General features: G+C 41.1%; 1 protein-coding gene across 3 annotated transcripts in view; it reads right to left on the bottom strand.

Annotated features, from left to right (window-relative positions):
• The window catches only part of si:dkey-117m1.4 (uncharacterized), a 29,455-nt gene extending 24,583 nt beyond the window's left edge, over positions 1–4,872 (bottom strand). For 2 of the 3 annotated variants that reach the window (XM_050044401.1, XM_050044402.1), the window contains exon 1: positions 4,719–4,872. In XM_050044401.1, coding sequence (XP_049900358.1) covers positions 4,719–4,813 — 95 coding nt within the window. In that variant the 5' untranslated portion in view covers positions 4,814–4,872. Of the gene's footprint in view, positions 1–4,631 lie in introns of all 3 variants that reach the window. The other variant, XM_050044403.1, reaches the window with a different exon arrangement.
• Between the last annotated feature and the right edge of the window lie 15,769 nt (positions 4,873–20,641).

Below are 20,641 nucleotides of genomic sequence, written 5' to 3'. Positions count from 1 at the left end.
ACACACACACACACACACACACACACACACACACACACACACACACACACACAGGTAAATTGAGAAACATAACACTGTGGCAGATGAGTGTGTGTTGCACACATGCCGACATGCGTGCTACATTTTACACTCTCCCAGAGGAAACAGATCTGTCGGGGGGCATAATGTTTTACCGATTAACAGGGAAATTAACACAAGAAAATGCGATTTTATTTAATAAGCTAGAAGCAGGCCCGATCTTTTATCATTTCAGACAAGCTGTTCAGGAGGGTTACATTACTGAAGTGAGATTTTTCTTGCCATGTCATGTGGAAATTTAGTCAAGTCATCTTCAACTGTTATTGCAGTCCATTAACTCCATTGTGAAGATACATAATTGATGCAGCCTTTGGGTAGAGTTTAATCAAATGGAGAGTGCTCCACACTCCACCGCCAACTGAAAAATGAGACACACAATATTCAGCGATGTAGTTTGCGTGGTAAGACTATAATTCACACTTTGAATTGATTTATAATCATTTGACTGTACACTTGCTGCACAATGCCCAAAGCAAAACTTGTAGCTTTTAAGCTTCTAAAGGTGGCTTGATGTGGAGGATTTATGTGCCTGAATTAGGATCAGTTTTAAGAAGAATGACTAAATAAAAGCGTAACATCAGACAGCTGTTTCTACTAATCTACTCCCAAACAAGCGAACAAGTGTGGTATGTGATTTTTTTTTCTCTGTACCTTTTGGGTTTTCAATTTCATTTCATCTTTGTTTGATGTGGATTTCTATCACTCTTTCTCAACTATTCATTTCCATTTCAGTATTTTGTTCTCTCTTTAGGCGTTTACTTTTCTTTGAAATAACAGTGATCTGTGTGGGATGTGGAAATGCATTGTTTACGCCATGCTCCTTGAAATCAAGGGCTTAGCTTTCTAGTTAAATTTCACAGCCAGCCAGCACTTATCTCTGTCAACTCCTGTTTAAGCCACAGATGATCTGTCGTGCTTTAAATGCTGTTGGCTTTTGTTTGTGCTGTGAACCTGAGCTGCGATTCAATGCTAAAAATATACTACTTTATTTCATACAATCTTCTTAAAGTGAGTTGCATCTTTCATGCAGCTAAGGCATAACAAATATGCAACATATTCACGAGATGTATGCCGGCGCTCGGTACTTCTGTTCTCCATGAATGCATTTTTCTGACAGGGGAAATTGGGGGAAAGCAGCAGATTAGTGCACCTACTCAGCTGCGAATTCTGAAGAGCATTCGTCTCAGTCAGCCGTCTTAATAACACAGCAGTCAATTAAAATCTATGCAGTCAGATATGTAATTTTCAAATGATCATTAACTGGGGAAAAGATGGAATTAGAAGTTTGGATATCGAAGAGATGGGAGGGGAAGACAGAGAGGGAGACGGTGAGAGAGGTATAACGGTTATTACAGTCGAGGCAACACGTACTAAATCCCCCAGCCAAAGATGAGTGAAGATAAAGGAGGTGACTGAGCTAATTGTGCACTGTCAGAATCCATATCTCTAACGACTGTCAAATGAGCAAATTTCAAATGTATTCTCTCCACCCACCCAGCTCCCCCCAGGAGTAAAAGTGGTGAGAGCAAGGGAGGGAGAGAGGAATAAATACCAGGAGACACTAATGTGATGAGAATGATGCCTGGTCTCTTCCGCTGATTAAAAATGCAATAACGCTGTGGCAAACACTCACGCGCGCGCACACACAGTGTGCAGCCTAAGTAAAGCCTGGTCTGAGGACCCACAGATAAGAAATGGCGCCCAGTGACCCCACACTAATATATATACACGTTAAAAAACAGGCACTGTATCTTTTTCTCATATCGCTCGCAGAAAAGCAAACAGAATCTCAGCTGCGGAGCCAGTTCATAAAATGCACTCATGATCTTCTTTTAGATGGTAATTAGTGCCTATGAGGAGATGTGGATGTTATGATTCATGTCTAACCAATGGCTATCTTACTGTACCACTAATTATAAAATCGTAGTGTCACTATGTGCTGGTAACAGCAACTGGCCTGATTTCTGCAGACACAGAGGAAGAAAAAAAACTAGTGAGCAAAAAAGCATCATGAGGAGGTTTTGAGTACAAGATGCAGCAGAAGGAAAAATAAGAAGAGTCTTTTTTTCCAACCCACGTTATATCAGGCCTCAGTTGGTCACTGACGGGAAGCAGATAAGGTTTCACTCTGGCTGGAGTTGGATAATTGGACATTTATGGAGAGATAGGAGAGCCCAGGGCCCAGGAGCCATGAAACAGAGCTAATCTAGACTCTGCATCAGTAAATTGTCTGTGAAAGAGCGCATCAGGAGTTCTGACAAGATAAGGAAGGCTTTCTTCAAAGGCGGAGCTCGACCAAAGTGACATAAAAACTCAAGATACAAGAAAGCCGGAGCGTTTGGCGCTGGGACTTCTACATGTCGCACGAGGTGCATGCTGAAATGTACATTTTGTGTAGCAGCGGTGTCACCTTGTCATCCAAATTGGGTCGCGCATACTTGTAATTCCTCAGTAATTCACACTTTTGACAACTTTATAACTAGAAAGCTTTTAAGAATCACAGCTCTTGGTGAGCCTGTGTACACTTTTAAGAGTCCATAAAATCTTTTGTTCAACTTCAAATGTTCCACTCATAATAATCTGCAATTGACAGTCCTTAGAGTTTGGGAGATTTAAGTCCTCCTGGTGGAGTGTGTGCCTTGCTCTCAGTCCACCATGATTAGTTTTCTCCCTTTGATGTTTTCCCAGGAAACTGCTGCCTACAGAACAGGTGCATACTGAGCAGGTGGGCCCTTACGTAGGAGCCTCGAGTGTTTGGAGCTGGAGTAAACCATACCTCACTATTTTAAGTAAGTAAAAACATTCCTGAAAGTGCCATGTTTTAGATTTTTCTGCATATCAAAGATCCTGTCTCTTAAAGTTTTTTTGCTTTATATAAAGATCTAAAATGCTCCTGCTTGAGCTGTTTACTATTTCTTGTCTTTTTTTGCTGAGCTGCAAATCTAAACGCTGTTCAGCCCCTACTGATTACTTGCACACAGACACTGACACAGGCAATTAATTTGGTGGGGGAGAGGCTAGTCTTAATTGGGCATAAGTGGGATTTTTCTTGGCTGTGTGCAACAGAAAATGACAGACTGTGCGTATGAGAAGTAAAGACCATCTGGTCCCACAGGAGCTGAGAGAGATGCCAGACAAATGGAAAGAGAAACAACAGAAAACCTGTGTGGGTAAGGATCTTGTTCTCTCGCTCTCTCTTTCCCACCATCTCTCTGTTGCTCGCACACAAACACAGACAGAAAAGAGGAATCAGCATCTCTTGGTCATATATCATTTGCCCATGTAACAGCCTGGAGGGAGATGCTTACCGGGTGAAGAAACACAAGTCTCTCATGCGTGGCCTATTCATGTTTTTATATAATAATCAATATTGAAAATAGTAACATTATGCTTGCAGGCAGGCACTGGAATAAAGAGCGGTTAGCTCGTAAAGGCTTGGCCATCAGCAGGACAAATTGATCTGACATGTTATATTATTCATGTAGGGGATCGGTGGCGAGACTTGGAAGGAGCAGCAGCGAGAGAGAGGAACAACCGATGTGACAGAAAAGAGCAAGGGGTGAGTAAAGGAGTCAGCGAGTGGACATCCTCTCCTCTCGCAGGGTCTCATCTCCTTTGCATGACAGCACTGCTCAGCGAGCTCGCTAATGTGCCCTGTCATGGGGTGAGACGGTAAACGAGCACATGGCATTTTCATCGGTTTACAGAACGCCATAAACAACACAGTGATTAATTGTATTCATACAGCAGTTTAAACTTACTCTCTCTCACACACATATACAAACACACACTCACTCACACACACACACACACACACACACATACACACAGAGCTGCTCCTTTCTCTCTCTCACGCTCTCTCCCCCTCCCTGTGTGTGTGCCTTTCTCTCCCACTCTCACACAACCACACACATATGCGCGTGCACACTACACACAGGCGCGAGCGCGCACTAACAGAGAGAGAGAGAGAGCTCACACACAGACACAGACACAGACACACACACACGGAAGCTCTAACAGTACGTTAATTCCAACATTTTTATAACTTTGAGAAATTGAACAGCTGCATTGGGTTCCTGAAAACTTTTGTTATTATAATTGAGTACACAGCACATTGTTATTAAACTCTAAGTTTTCCCGCTTTACCTGAAAAAAAGTAACAAATCCAAGATAATGTTACAGGACATGTTTCTGTTGTTAAGAGAGTGTGTATTGCTATATCAGTTTGATCCTGTCACCCAAAAAACACATTCAGTAGGTGAATTCAGTGTCAGACACACACATGCCCGCGCACATGTACATGTACGTACACACACACACACACTCACACACGCACACAAAGTCGCGCACGCGCGCACACACCTCTTTGGAGCTGCTTTGTAAGGTGGAATTAACGTTCAAAAAACAAGCTAGCATGAGACTAACAAGATACTTTATCACATCATTTCTTTAAACTGGACTTTTACTCAGTGACAAACTTAACGAATAACGTATGTTTACAACTTTAGCTCCATCAAAAACACCCTCACACATACATTCGCGCACACACCCACCCGAGTCTCGCTGTCATTGGGGAGGAAAACACTGTCATGAAACAGTTTTTCACTATTGTTTATGTCATGGTGAACTGACTCCCTCACCCCCGCAGTGGCGGTGCCGGTTTGACGCCTTCCCCGTCGCTGTCCAGGCTGTGTGTTTCCCGGTAGTCGAAGAGCGAGCGTACGGTCTCCGCCATGTTCACGCTACCGATCGTTGCTCTTCCGCCGCCGCACCGTTCAGCCTCTCGCTCCTCTCTCCAGTCGCTCAACTGGCTCACACCAAGGTTATTCCAGCCGCTTCCACCGCGGAGGAAAGGAGGGGTACGCCGCGCGCGGCAGCATCAAAATAGTCCTTTAATGTAGGCTATCGTGTATTTACAGTTTGCCGAAACCGGGCGACGATGTAATTTTCAAACCATAGGTTTACATGGCCGCCCTGTGTAGTGTAAATATCAAGTGGCGGGCCAGTTTTAATAAATACTTTGATACCCCCCCCCCCCCTATACCCCCCCCCCCCCTACAGAGGAATCGACGAGCCCACCAAGCAGATGAAAAAAGTAGACCGTTTCAAAGAAGAGTGATTCGCTCTCTAACTGAGAGAAGAAATTCTATAAAAAAATAATAATAATAATAATAAAGAGGTGGCGAAGGGACACATTCAAATCAAGTCTGTCTTTTGAACTTACTGCTTTCAAAATACATTCGGAACACTTTCTGCTGGGTCCCACAAACGCATGTGCACACCTCATTTTATCAACAGGTAGGCTAATTCCTGTATAAATACAGGAAGAGGCACAGTATATTATACTAAATACATATACATTATACTTAATTAAGTCCCTAATTGAGTGAGAAAACAGAATCATGCAAGTGAGCTATTAAGGTTTTCAAAGTCGTCGGTATCGGCAAGAAAAGCCTATAAACTGATTTCGCACCTGCCAATTAATAATAGGATACATTAAAATAAATTTTTTGCCAGAATCAGTTTTGTGGTCAATATGACCTGAAATAGCTTGAACTTAACACAATTATGCATTTGTGACAATAGCAAACTGTAACCTGTGCTTGAAAAAAAATTCTGTTAGCAATACCTCGTAATATACTTCAAAACACCTCAAGTTTTATTTTATGATATTAAATAACTTGATTTCTTTGAAGTTTAGAGAGGATGACTTAAATAGCCTATGTTTCTTATTTATTTCCATTATTACCTATCAAGGAGCTTCCTCATTGTCAGTGTTTTGGTTCTTTCTTTTTTTTAAAGACAAAAATAAGTTAAAATCTTAAGTAAGGCAAAATCAGTGATTTCTTTCAATACACGTTATACATAGAAAATACTTGTTGAAAACGTGAAAAGACTGAGAACTGTCTACCGCTGCATTGTGGAGTTAAACCGTTAAACAGTTTTTTACAATTTCTGTGTCCACAACGTTTTTGGGCATACCTAAAAGCAGTCTAATAAATACATGAATCAACATCTTTGTTTAATGCCACATTAATAGAAACACAAGCAAAGTTGCTATCACTAATGCCCAGTGCTGCGGGTGCATGATTTGCACTAACGTTTGCTGATGTTAGATGCTGAACGAGAGACTGTCACTGTGTAACAAAGCTCTCATTCTTTGACTCAGACAGGCCTGTATGTTTACTTTTTTGCACTGGTGCTTCAGAGGTTGAACGTTTTGTAGCAAAGGCCACAAAATTACAGCACAAGTACAAAAGTATCAAGTAAGTCTATTGTAGTTTGAGACTATTCAAATTCAAGGCCTCCTACAAGTTACAGGTCTGGTGTATAAAATGTATCATCACAGCACTGCTGCATTTTTATAAACAAACCTGTTACCCACATCCAGGCGCCATCTCACCATCGCACGGAAGACCTATACATCGTTTCCACCCAAATTAGCGTGTGTACGCAGGTTTTTAAAACATGGGTAAACCAGCTAAAAGTAGGCTATAGACCCATTTCCATTGCCAGTAGAGCTCTGCAGCAGACAAGTATGCCTTTCTCTGTGTGTTAAATTTTTTTGTTTTTTTGATGTGTTACATCAAAGTCACGGATGGGCCGGAGAACAGGTAAACAATAGACAGCGCTATGAGACAGCAGCACAGCGGAAAGAATTCTTTATGGGCATCACTTCTTTTTATCTCTTACTTACTCAGGCTCTCTTTCAAACTAGGCGCAGACTAATTTGGATCGATGTTTGAGCTCTGCTTGGGCAAAGATGGATGGTGTTTTGTGATGGTATGTCATTGCATCTTGCCCGTTGAGGGGCTTAAATTAGCGCGTTCAACCGTGTGTTCTGTTTCCATCAATGCCGAAGAGCTGGAGGCGATAAATATCCGTGACTACTGCCATTTGACCCACGTGTGAATGCTGATTAAGAACATCCTCACTGCATTAAAACGCCAGATGTTAGCGTTTTTTTGTGCAGTGGGAAAGGGACTAAACTACTAAGTTGAATAGCAATATCTGATCAATTCATCTCACACACTCACCTTAAACAAACAAGTGGCTCTGTCTCTTGCACATGTGGTGTAAAGATGTATAGCATTGTATAGTGCTATGTGATAATTTCTTTGATCCCATGAACCAATCTTTGCGTAGCACCTGCAACATATATGTCTCACTGTACAGCCCCATCAGGGAGTGTGACCTGTGCTACCATAGACTATGTGTGTCACTAGATTAGTTGCTAACAAGAGTCTGTCACTGCACGGCAGCCTGTTCTTCAGCTCGGGGGTCGTGTAGGCTATGTTAAGCCCCGTTTCCACCAAACACTTTAAGTATGGTACCTCTGGAACCGAAAGGAACCCTTCAGACATGCGACCTAGACCCTCATCCCATTTAGCATTTCCACCACAAACAATTCTCTTAAATGTGGGCGGGGTTGTTGTCACTCACTGCTCCGTCCAGCACTCGCTGTATTTTATAAGCCCTTTTTAAACAGGAATTGTGCAAATTTGCAGGAAAGCCCAATCAGTCTTCGTTTAGCATTGGCAATATAAAAACAAAATCAAGGAGGTCAGCAAAATGCCGCCTGCCTACTTTTGTTCATACAGAATGTGCCTTTTTCGGGGCAATGGGGGGCGTGAGCAAGTAACAGAACGTGTAGCTCAGCGTGTGACGTAAACGGTGACGTGGGAGGGAAGCCGCGGCTGGTCAGTCCTTCAGCGATTCTCATAAGTTGGCCTGTTCTTCACCATTCCCGTCATCTGACGGTTAATGGCCTCTTCGTTTGCGAGGGCAAGGAGGGTGTGCAATTCCTTGTCTCCCCAGTTACTCATCTTTACAGTGTCTGTCAGGTTTGTGTTTCCCTCTTGCTACTCGCTGCTCATTCCTGCTATCAGCTGTTTCCTGTTTATCCACTGCCAGTGGGTCACACGTGCGGCGTCATAAAAAGCTCCTCCCATAAGTCATCAACAGCCCCTCCCGTGGCGGAAGGGCGCCTTGTTCTTTTTAAACCAAAAAGGTTCCGCCAATATGTTTACCCTTACGCGGCGGAAAATTGGGCACCTTGGATCAACTCGCCAATCCGGCTCTGTGTGTCTAAACACTTGCAGCTTGCCTGCAAAATGGCCCAACATTCGCCGAAAATCTGACAGTGTAAAAGGGGCTATAATCACCTGTGACGCAGAGGGAAGACTGCACCTCATTATATTGTCCGCAGAACGGGGTTGCGCACCCACATTTTCATAACAAAATAGAACAGGCTGCAGTGAGAGTCTCTCTCAATGGAATATGTAAAAATAGCGTATTTGTGCATTTAGTCTTTCTCAGGCAAGCTCAGGGGTTTAATGTTGCCGAAGCCCACAGGAATGACGCTCCATGATACTTTTTTCCCCTCCAAGTGAGGATTAGAATATATGCAGTTCACATAACCCGGTCAAAATAATATATTTTTTTTTTTCTCATTACTAAAAGTGTATGTCATCCAAGAGAGACAATAAAAACGTATGGAATAATCAAAGTTGTTATATTGAAATTTGAGGTGGCTTGATGGATTCATGTCATCAACTCATGCATTGCGTAACATTGCAAGTTAACATTCCACCTTAAAAGTCGGCAGCAAAACATCCTTTGATTATATAGTTATAGTTAACTAATATATGTATTCTTGCCTTAGTATGAACAGTGGTTACATGAGCCCCAAAACCAGCCACAATTCAGTCCTGAGCAAGAATGACCATCCGCTAATGACCAATCAGTGGACTGCAATGTTCACAGCTCCACCTTTTAGTACTGAATCAGTGTGCTAGGTACCCCAACAGAAGGGTGACCAAAAATGAGAACGGCAATGAACAGTTCCATTGGTACACTCCACAACTTGGTACAGTGAAAAAAATGGAAAAAAATGTATACTGAATTGAACTGAACCATACCGGACTGCTTGGTGGAAACAGCACTTTACTGTGCTACTTAGTTAACTGCTAACGAGAGTTTGTGGCTTCACAGCGACTCATTCTTTGTTTTAGCTCCTCCAGCAGACACGCCCTGTGTCTCAGAACAGAGAATACTGCTGATTTTTTCACCATTTTGAAACGTCATATTATATACTTTGTGATTTTTTTTAATCATACAAATTTGGCTGGATAATTGATAAGACATTTTTCTGTGGTGTGACAAACTCATAAGCTACACATATTTATTGTTACTTTACCTGTGTTTTGATGAAATCTTAAGTGAAAAGGTAAAGTTAAACATCAAAGTATAGTTTGCATTTCATTCTGCCTTTCCATTTGCAAGTGAACTTTGCTATTTAAGTGTTGATTGGAAAAAGAAATGTGAATCTCTATAGTGCATAGAGATTAGGCACCCCCGTTTATGTAGTACATACATTTCAAATGACATCAGCCATTAATTAATCAATATTATTCACATGAAAAAGAACTTTGTATACTTCGTTTGTAACAATGCATAGAACAATATTAGTGTTAGTTGCAGTTAAGAGAGACCATGTACTGCATCCTGTACTCCCTGGCTGCATGTCCAGTTGAACAGTCATTTATTTAGGCTTTCAAAATCTAAATAATCAGATTTTTTTAAAAACAGAAAGTGCCAGGCCATTGCATCACGTTGTCTTTCACAATAGCTTTTAACACCTAAGAGAAAACCTTTTTAGTATTGATTTTGGCTGTTTCAATGATACGCCATTCTGTTATCTTTAATTGATCTAATGTTTATTTTTACAATACAGAATTAGTATATGGTATACAACTGAAACACAGGTCAGACTGTATTGATGTGATGAAAAAACCTAACTTCACTGTTGACAATGACAGGGCTTTGATTTTTTTTTTTCATGCAAGACAGGGTCTCAAAATATGGGCCTATTAATGTGGATGTTTTAGAAATATGGCCAAATTAACAGTGTATGTTTCTAAAATATAAATTTGATTTAAAAAGGGGAAAGAATGAGGCTTGTGCTTAACAGATACATATGGAATACATCACGCTGTATTCCAGGGGGTTGCTAATGAAATGCTAATCGCTGGGAAAGGCAGACTACAGTGACACTGATTGGCTACTTCCTTCACCTTTAATTTACACACCTTCCATGCTGTAAGAACTCGATTTCTTGTTGTAAGGATGAAAATCAGAAGGTAATTCAAAATATGATAACAATATACTGCCTACAATAACCATAATGAAGGCGTTTCTCTTTTGCACAATGCTGCAAATAAATCATTTGATTCATTATGATACCTTTGGGGCTGAAGAGGGAAACATACATTTTAATGACAAAATAATTTATTTCAAAACAAAAACCAATCATGATGCTGTATATATATTTTCCACCTATTCTTACTTCATGGATTTTCTTTGGGGAATCAGATAAATAATGTGTAATAAGTGCACTTTAAAAAAAACAACAACAACAACACACATGGTACACACACAGCAACATGTTCATGGTCAGAGAGCAGAAGAGGATCATAAAATATTGAAAATATCTGCTTCTTGTTAACTCAAATCCATTATTTTTCATTGAAAATCTGCTTGATCTTGATTTGTCCAATAGCAAATGCAACAACCAATAAACAATTGCAAGAATGTGTATTAGTATATTGTCATATTATTTGTGCCAGGGCCCATAGGACATTGTGTATCCCAATTGACCTATGGCTAAGTCCCGCCCTCAAACGCGATGAGCCAATCACAGTGCATATAGCCATTCATTCCCATACACTCGGACATTCTCTGCCTGGACGTTCATTGAAATGCATTACAGAAAGTCACTTTCGTTCGGATTTATGAGCTTTTTCTGAGATTTGAAGTTTAAAAATGGTCAAACGGTGTGCATGGGGTACATGCAACTCCGACACAAGGTATCCTGAGAGGCTGGGCGACGAGGTGTATTTTTTATACTTTAAACCACATCTCAACCGAGAAAAGTGTCTCTTTTGGATAAAGTTGTGTGGTAACGTTAGACCACAACATTAACTCAACGTGAATAAGATTAACAATGATGTCTACATCTGTTCTAAGGTAAGTCAACATTGTGTTTGAAGCAACATTTTGTCACTTTGCTGTAAAGAAATATAAAGTTATCTTTAACATCTCTAGCTGACGTTAGCTAAAGTTAGCCTAACGTTATCTCCTAGCTGCATTGTTCATCATGTCAGCTTGTTTGCTGGGAGTTCATTAGCCTATTTTGTTATAGTTTTGTACTTTGGTGATCATACATCATTGTTAGCTGTTGTCCAAAGGGCTCTAGTTAAGCTAACGTTAACTTCTGGAGCTTAGCTTCATTAACTCATCTGTAATGGCAGAGATAACAAAATTTGGCAAACGTTATGCTGAATGATTCAATGTAAATACTGTAGCACCAAACTAACGGAGAGACATTCTTGGTAAAGATGATAAAAAGGCTGTTATATTTTCTCATATTCTGAGCCAAAAACCTTAACTTCAGTGGCACTTTAACTTGTTGTATTTGATGGTGACGGCAACGAGATGGGGTTCACAAGTGTACACTGTGACCTGTAAATTTTGGTTTGTAATTTAAGCTTTTCATCGACCTTCTCAACAATAAAATGATGAATATATCCCTCCAATGCGTAGTTTAGGCCCTTTTGGTTATTTCTCAATGACATCTGATCGTTATGTCCCCAAAAATCATCAGTTGCCTCCTGCGAAATGCCATGTACTGTGACACCTGCCATAGCGCCGGTCACTGGATGTTGATAGTTTGTCCGAGTGAGTGGAGGGCGTGGCTTAGCTATAGGTCAAGCTTCAAGCTTTTCACGTTGCTTTGAGCAGTAATTATAGTTTAGTGTTATTAGCTTACCATGTAAAACTGTCACATACTTAAATTGTCTTTCCCAAACACGCAGTATTCAACTGAAAGCAATAAACCTAACTAAAGAAAAAAAAAACTGTTTCTTAAGTCCCAGTAATATTTTCTACAGGTATTGGTGCCTCCAGCTTTACAGCCTTCAGAATTGTACATCTTGCTGTCAGCAAGGTAACATTTATTTGTTTTTTCCAATCACATTATTAGGACATGGATAAATCCCACCATGATAGCACTCAACAGCAAATTGACCATCAGTTTTCAGAGATACCTTGTCATGAACAAACATGTTAGTCCAGATTAGAATTTTACCTGCAAGAAACACTAGGCAAGGGTCAGGGGGTCACCAAGAATTATCTGAGTGCCATATCTGTCCATTCATAATTTTTTGGCAATCTGTCAAGTTTGCTGTGCACCGACATGGTGGATGGACAGACTGACACTGTTATAGGTTCAAAATCACATAACTATATGATCCCACAGTTTAAACGCTGCTGCGTTACAGGGACATCTGCAAGGTAGGTTAGAAAAAAACATACAGTTTATAGTTGTTGTGGAAAGAAAAAGTTTTAACAGTTACACCCAGGCTGAGTAAATAGGTATCATTTGAATAATCATTTTCAATACATTACCTGAGTTTTGGTACAATACCAATACGACTCCATTACTAAAATATGCCAGCCTTCTCAATCCACCAGTGTTTTATGCTGCCTTACGTAAAATAGCCACAGATTGTAAAACTATTGAATTAATGTTTTAGATCAGGTTAGATTGTATTAATGAACAAGTAAGCAAGACAACCAGTCAAGTATGCAATTTGGTGTTTTCCCAAACTTCCAAAGCCATTAACAGCTATTAAAACTAGTGACTTTTGACATAAATTGATGCATGGTTATGCAATTATGTCACCTATTTCTCATCTCTCATATATTCATAAATATGTTGTGGGGACAGCTATAGAGAAATCTAGAGAACTGCTGCCATGTATGTCAGATGCCTTTGGTCAGGCAGGAAAATCCATGTTAAGGTGTAAATAATTGAGATATCAAAGATCTGTGGGACAGTCGTTTTGAAAGGACATCTGTCTAAAGCTAATTCATCCATGGCATTGCTAGACCACAATGAGCAAAGAGATAATGTGATAATGTGAGGCTTTGATGGGCTATAGCTGTGTTTTTTAAGGTCTTAAAATGCAATAGAAAACCCCAAATACACGTATTTGGGCTGATGCCTGTCTGGCAAATTAAACTCTTTCTGTGGCCTCTACCTTTGAGGCTAAATCATGGCCCATTACAGCTCAGCTGGTGCCACAACAGAGCCATAGACAACATGTTCTGCATACATGAAACTACTGTTTATTGATTAAATCTAACCTTTCAGAAGCTTGTTTGCAATAATGTGACTATTATAAAAATTCAGAATGAGGGCAGGAAGTGATTAATTGATATACTACATGAACTGGAAATTGAGGAAGTGACTACATAGAAGGTCTGGATAAATCTGCATGGCGCAGGGAGGTGCCATCAGAAAATTTAAATTCAAACTGGATGTCATCCATACAAAAAGAAGAATAATGATTTTTCCCACAACTTGACAGTTTTTCACAGTGCGGATGCAATAGTCATTAGAAATTACTTCACTCTTCAGACCTCCCATTACAGGGGGTCAAATGAAAGCATACAAGGGTCTAGTGGACTAGTAACTATTTTGTGTGTGGTTGGGTCTATGATCTCGAAATCAAAGTTGTATTGAAAGACTGTCACTGTGTTTTTAGCAGAGTGGGTGAATGCTTAAGAATTACCATTTTTTTATATTTCAACTGTGTCATGGATGCCCCACTGGTGTCAGGCTACTAGCTAGCTATATTCAACTACTATTTTCTACCTACTAGGTAAACCATTCCCAGAGGTTAAACCTGGGTTGTGGATAAAAAACAAGAAGTTGTCACAGCACATTGCAAATGCATCGTGGTACCACACTAGAATAGCTGGCTGGAATAGAATCATAGCTTATCACATTCCCTACTTTTCCCCCTTTAATCACAGAGCTCTCTCCATCATGACACACTGACAGTTTGGGAATCCTGCACAGAGTTTTCTTCAGAGGAAATGTATTGCTGTCTTGGACTTGGGAAGGAAAATATTTAAACCCAAACCCAAACAATCTTTATCACACCATGTGGCTCGTCACAGCCACACATCTTACCCTTATTATATTTTAAAATGTGGAGCTCCAGGTGACATTTTGGCCAGCCTCATTTAGAAAAAAATTACACATGCAGCCATGACCCCAGTTACCTGGTGTTAAGGATGGAGACACCGGGTAAAGACTGGCAGGAACAGTCAGTCCTGATGGAGTTATACGTGGGGTGGGCGATATGGCCCTAAAATAATATCACAATATTTCAGGGTATTTTGCGATAATTATATTCATGACGTTATGACAAATTTGTAAAATAAAAAAATAAAAAATACATTTAAGAAAATAGACTAAATAAATGATATAGTTTTACATGTCAACCTAACAGTTTGCCTTCAAATATTCAGTAAAAACTAAACAAAAATGATGAAAATGACAAAAATGAATCATTTCTTTCATTTGTAAACAACAATAGAGTGAGATTCAGCTTGTGTATACAAAATTAATAGTACAACAAATAACATGTAGCACAAATTACACATTTAAACAGTTCCCAAATGCAAAAAATATACCCTGGGAACTCTACATCAACAGGTGGTTTCCTTCTCTTTTAGCAAAATCCTAAATGATTGAGTTATTTTTTTTCCACCTGGACCTTTATGCTCCGCCATTTCTCCTCTAATCATCACACTGTAACCTGTGACAGGCTGTTATGATACCATAACTATTGCACATTCACATATATGTAATTTTTGGTCAAACCCACGCAGCACGTTGCTTTACATTAACAAAGGTTTGTAACAAAATCACTTGACAACACCGACTCCTGTGTGCGCACAGTGAGAGAGGAGAGGGAGACATGCTGTGCTGCTGCCGGTGGAGTCGCTAAATGAGTTCCCTCTACAGGGAGGGTAACCCGTGGTAACTTGCTAAAAGAGTCTGAGAAGTACGGGGCTGTTCACAAAACATTCCGGACGCCCAGGCCCAACAACACTACAGTTTATTCCACACTACTGAAGCTGCTCCTCTTTCTGGAACCACCGCAAACTTTGTAACAATGTCGCTTTCAGTCATGCTTGCTGTTGCAGTGGTTAACGGTATAACATAATGGGCTCTAATTTCCCGGCGCAGCGCAGGTGGTACAGGGTGGCGAACCCCGCGCAGAGCTAGTTTCGAGCAGCGCAACCCGAGGCGCGCTCAGTTTGGTAGTTTGGCAGACCGAGGTGCGCTGAGATGGGTGTGGCGGCGCAGCAGGGGGAGGTGTTGACAGATCCAGCTTGGCGCAGTGACAGTTTTGTGCCAAAAGGCTTCGTCGAAGGTGTGCTAAAAGCTCGCCATCTGAAACCAGGTCTACTGGCTGGCAGAGCGCAGCCGGTGTAAGCTGAAATTTGGCTAACCGGCGGACAGTTCGCACATGTCACCAAAACCTCACAGGCAGGTTTCCAGAATATCAGGCACATTAATAATGCAACATTAATAATGTGACTGTCCCGTCACATCTGATGTCAGATCAAAGGGGATTGGCACCGTTTGGCACGTTTGGCACGTTTGGCACGCGTAATGGAAACCCAACTTGATTTGATTAACACAGCTGCAAACTAATGAGTTCACATCCCTCTCAGCCAACCACAAACAGCCACAGCATCAGATAGGGAGTATATATTCAGCATCTGTCATCTTAGAAAAGTCAAAAGAAAAGAAACAGAGTGAGACTGCGAGAGAGAAAGAGAGAGCACACGCATGCACAAGAGAAACGCAACATTGATTTTCAATTGTGGTGACCTCCTCCCAGGCTACCTTTGCATCATCAGCCTGTGGAGGTCTGCTCGCAGTTCCGTATATTCGGACACTGCGAGCTTGGACCTACCGGACCAAAACATCAGTTTCCTCCTGGGAGAAGTTTGGCTGTCTGACGCTGCTGCTCTCTTCTGCCATGGCGAATTGAGTAAACTCTCATTACGCCTTCGCGCGGCGCATTTAAGGGCGAGGAGAGGGGCTCATTTGATTGGTGTGATGTGTGTAAAACCCACTCCACACCTTCTCTCCTCCCTCTTTCCGACTTGCGCAGGTAGGAGGAACGGAGGTGGGACAGACGAGTAGCTTCGCCAGCGCGCACGGTGTGCCAAACTTGCAACATCTGCCTGGCCACACCCAGTTGGCGAAGCGCAGGTGCGCTGCGCCCCCGCCTCGCCCAGTCTGCGATACTAATATGTCAACAAGCCAAAATATCGCGAGTATCACAATATTCATTTTTCGTTTTACATTAAAAAATATACCAGTATTATTGTGAACAATATGATATGGCAGACCCCTACTTCACACAATGCTTTAATGTCAGTGTTTACATTTTACATTAGTTTAATCCGCACTAGCTACTCTGCTTTAGGTCCTACTATTTTCAGGAACAGCCTTTGTGCAGCATTGGTAGTCATTGCCTCAGAGTTTCCTGCACTCCATCTAGACAGTGCACCAATGTATGATGTTATATGGCAAGAGGTTATTTGCCTAGTCATCTCCAAACTGGTCTCCATGCTGGCTGATCTTGGACCTATTCCTAAATCCTCAATTTACTGCAACTACAGTGGTGTCCATACTGTATGAGACCCTGATGAGGACGTTGAACTCCTGGGTAGCTGGTGTAGTAAGGTGTTTGCAGAGAGGTTGACTTGAATGTGTTGTCCATTTAAAGATGGACTTCTACATTAGTGTACTCCATTTTCAAATATGAGTGTAGGCCAAAGGCAAAAAAATGTTTGGACCCCCCAAATGAAAAATTTAATTTTATTGGCGGGCCATGTAGACGATCAAAGCGGGAGGGGTTATTTCAGGTATCCAGTGTTCCAGAAATGAAAGTCCTGTTCATTTTGTGCATAGACAATAGTGGGCGACTGACAGTTGGAGCCCTTCCAAACCTTGGATGGACTTGAAACACTCATGAATCATCAGTACAAAAGATGAACAACTGTGTTAGAAAATATCCATGAAAAAAGTCAAAGGTACAAGCGAGTGTACACAAAAACCCTAGGAAGCATTTTTGTAAGAAACATAGGCTACAATCACTAAACTTAAAACTCTGTTGTGGCATTTGGTAACAGTAAGTGGAAGATAAAAAAACAACTATATGCATTGTGGAAACGTAATAATACATTCAGCAGTTAAAATCCAGTCATTTGTGATTCTGGGTGTAATTTGGCTGAATTCAGCAGATATGGTGCTGTGTTTTCTTCCAAATTGCAAAAACAAAGTGCTCTGAATTTGTTACAGCTTTGTTTGGCCTCTTCTCCATACCATTGGCAGCTGGGGTTCACAGCTATTGTAGTATTTAGAAAATGCACCATATTTAACTGATGGAAATGTTCAACTTTGTTTCTGATTTCTCAAAAATTCAACTTAATTTCATATTTTAAAAACTCTGACTCTCAGAAACAAGGTTAAAAGGGACAGACAGGTGACAAATTAAAGTGACTTTGTAAGGTGCTGGGCTACCACTGGCCTCCAGAACAGTTTCAATGTGCCTTGGTATTGATTCTACAAGTCTCTGGCACTCTATTGGCTGTTATGGGGCAGGAAGTAGAGGTGGTAAGTAACCCCGGAAGCACTCAAATAGGGTCATACCTGTGGCAGCACTGGGCAGGGAGATGTGGGTGTATTCAATCCAGGGAAAGTGGGGGCTTCAGCAAGAGGGGTTGTAGGTGGTGACACAACAGAATGCAGCCTCCAGGTCCTGATTTGCTGTCTGCCTGTTGGTGTAAGGATATTAACCAGGAGCTACACTAACTGAAGCTCCAAAAGCCTTATGGAAGGCCTTCCATACTTGTAAGATAAACAGGGGCCTGCCAACCAAGACAATGTCAAAGGGGATGCCATGACAACAAAACACATTAAGCATGAGAAGATCTTCACTATCCAAAGCTGTGGGAAGTTTGTGGAGAGCCACAAAATGCACAGCTTAAGGAAAATTTGTAAATGATGTTAAGAATGACAGAGATACCTTGAGGGTGGTAGTCCAGTAACAAAGTCCAAGATGATGTGTGACCAGGGTCGACGGTTTGTGAGTGGGTTTTCCCCCAGCACAAACAGTACAAGCAGATACAACGGCTCGGGTGACTGCATTCATGGTGGACTACCATGAGTATTGCTTTAGGAGGGACAGGATACGGCTCATCCCAGGGTAGCAGGCAAACGGGGAAACGTGCCCACTGGAGTACCTGAGAATGAACAGAGTCTGAGATAAACAGAAGCTCAGGTGGGTTAACAACTGAAACTGGTTGGGTACATTGGGCCTGCTTAACCAGAGACCCATCTCCTATGTGATGGCAGCCACCGCACAGTATGAAGGAAGGATTGCATCAGGGTTGGAAGGAGCCTCACTGGGAACAAATAGAAGGGATAGCGCCTCCGGCTTTACGTTTCTAGAACCTGGATGGTAAGTGAGGGAGGACAAATTGAAAGAGGAGGGCTCCAACCCCAGTGGCTGAGGCATCGATCTCCACAATGAATCGATTAGAAGGGTCTGGATGGCTGAGGATGTTTGCCTCAGGGGTTCAAGACAAAGGTGATGCAGAAGAGTTTAGTGAGAGGTGCAGCCAAACAACTGTGATCCCCGATCAATCTTTGACAGAAGTTTGCAAATTTAGGAAACTGTGGAGCTGTTTGAGGGAGGTGGGTTCGGACCACTGCCCAAAACTTTTCAGGATCCATCTTCACCGGCCCATTCAAGGATGTAACCCAGAAAGGAGTGAAACTTGCACTTCTCTGGCTTAGCAAACTCGTTATCCAACAATTGCTGAAGCACTTGCCTTAAGTAGTGGATGCGTTCCTCCAGGTTTCATGAGAAGATGAGGATGTTGTCTGGATAAACAAACACTGAGTGGTTGAGGAAGTCCCACTGAATGTCATTTACCCAAGCCTTGAAAACAGCCAGGGCATTGGTGAGACCAAAGGGCATACAAAGCATTCAAAATGGCCAAGAGAGGTATTGAAAGCAGTTTTCCACTTATCACCTTCCTTTATCCTGCCAAGATAGTAAGAGTTCCTGAGGTCCAGTTTAGTTGACGTTCCATTTAGTTGAGATCTGGTTACTGCGAAGGCCATAGCATATAATTCACATTATTATCATGCTCATTAAACTATTCAGTAACCCCTCTAGAACTATGAATGGGGGGATTGTATTATAAATGTTTCATCACAGGTTAAAGGTTACCACTCAGAACAACTCTTTGATTTGTTACTTGTTTGTATGTCCATAACATAAATATACTGTTTGTTGCTCCTGAAAACTCCACTGTTTTTATATTGAGGAATGCTGAGGATAACAATAAAAGAGCCCTTGTAAGCAGTTACAGTGATAAACCTCCAGAACTTGTGCAACTCTATAGGGCTACACTCACACTCACGCATTTTCATATGCAATTTCAGAAATGTACTGTGGCCAGAACAGAAGAAAAAAAAAAATCTCAATGAAAATCATATGGGGAGCAAACTGACACTGTGCCTTGTTCTGTTCCATGTCCTATTTAAAGGGAAATTTCGGTTTATTTCAACCCGTCTCCTATCGTCCTAAAATTGAACCAAATTTAGGACGATAGGAGACGGGTTGAAATAAACCGAAATTTCCATTTAATGGGTCAAACTAGACAGACCATGGTACTAAAATAAGGTCTAATAAGTCTAATATAAATCAGATCAGAGTAATATCAGAGTAATGATCAAACCAGTTCAATCACACATTTAACCCCACGGTATTATTTAACCAAAGAGGATTTGAGTCTCACAAACACAAATGACAGATCAACCGTTTTATTGTAAAGAATGCAACGATGACCGTGATTACGTCATCAAAAAGATCCAGTATAGGCCGAATCGCTGTGACGTCATGCTAACAACATTCTCTTCTTCACCTATTCGCAGACAACCCGAAATTGACTTGAATTGTGGTGACTTATGTGAAGTCAGCCAATTTGTTTATTTCTGCTGTCAATTTCAGCCATAAAACTGTAATGTTTAAAGATATTTAGTGACACACCAGTGGTCTGAACCATCTGACATTTCTGCTGTGCTTATTAACATACTGACAAACTTAACAAACCCATTGGCATTACCATCATCAACTGAACTACCTTGCTGACCAGCTTTACACTTCAACCACAACCCACAACGTAGATGGCCATGTTTTGCCGCTATTTAGCTTTATTGCTAAGGTGAACATAGCATAACACATTTAAATCACAGAAAATCATATTGTCCCTGTCAACTAATGTTAGTTAATTTAAAAACAGAGCGCTGGCTTGCCCAGTTCAACTCATTACTAAAAACACATCTTTTCAAAATGGCTTTTAATGTGTGAATGATGTGTGTATTTTATTGTAGTCCATTTTGTGAGTTTTTAGCTAATGTAAAGCGTCTTTGAGTACCTTAAAAAGCGCTCTATAAATAAAATGTATTATTATTATTATTATTAATAACATGAAATAGTCAATCAATCAATCAATCAATCAATCAATTTTATTTATAAAGCCCAATATCACAAATCACAATTTGCCTCACAGGGCTTTACAGCATACGACATCCCTCTGTCCTTATGACCCT

Source organism: Epinephelus moara, chromosome 5 (assembly GCF_006386435.1).
Source record: "Epinephelus moara isolate mb chromosome 5, YSFRI_EMoa_1.0, whole genome shotgun sequence".
In the NCBI taxonomy this organism is placed as follows: Eukaryota; Metazoa; Chordata; class Actinopteri; order Perciformes; family Serranidae; genus Epinephelus; species Epinephelus moara.
Note: the sequence above shows the minus strand (reverse complement) of the source record. Positions and strands in the feature narration are given on the sequence as shown.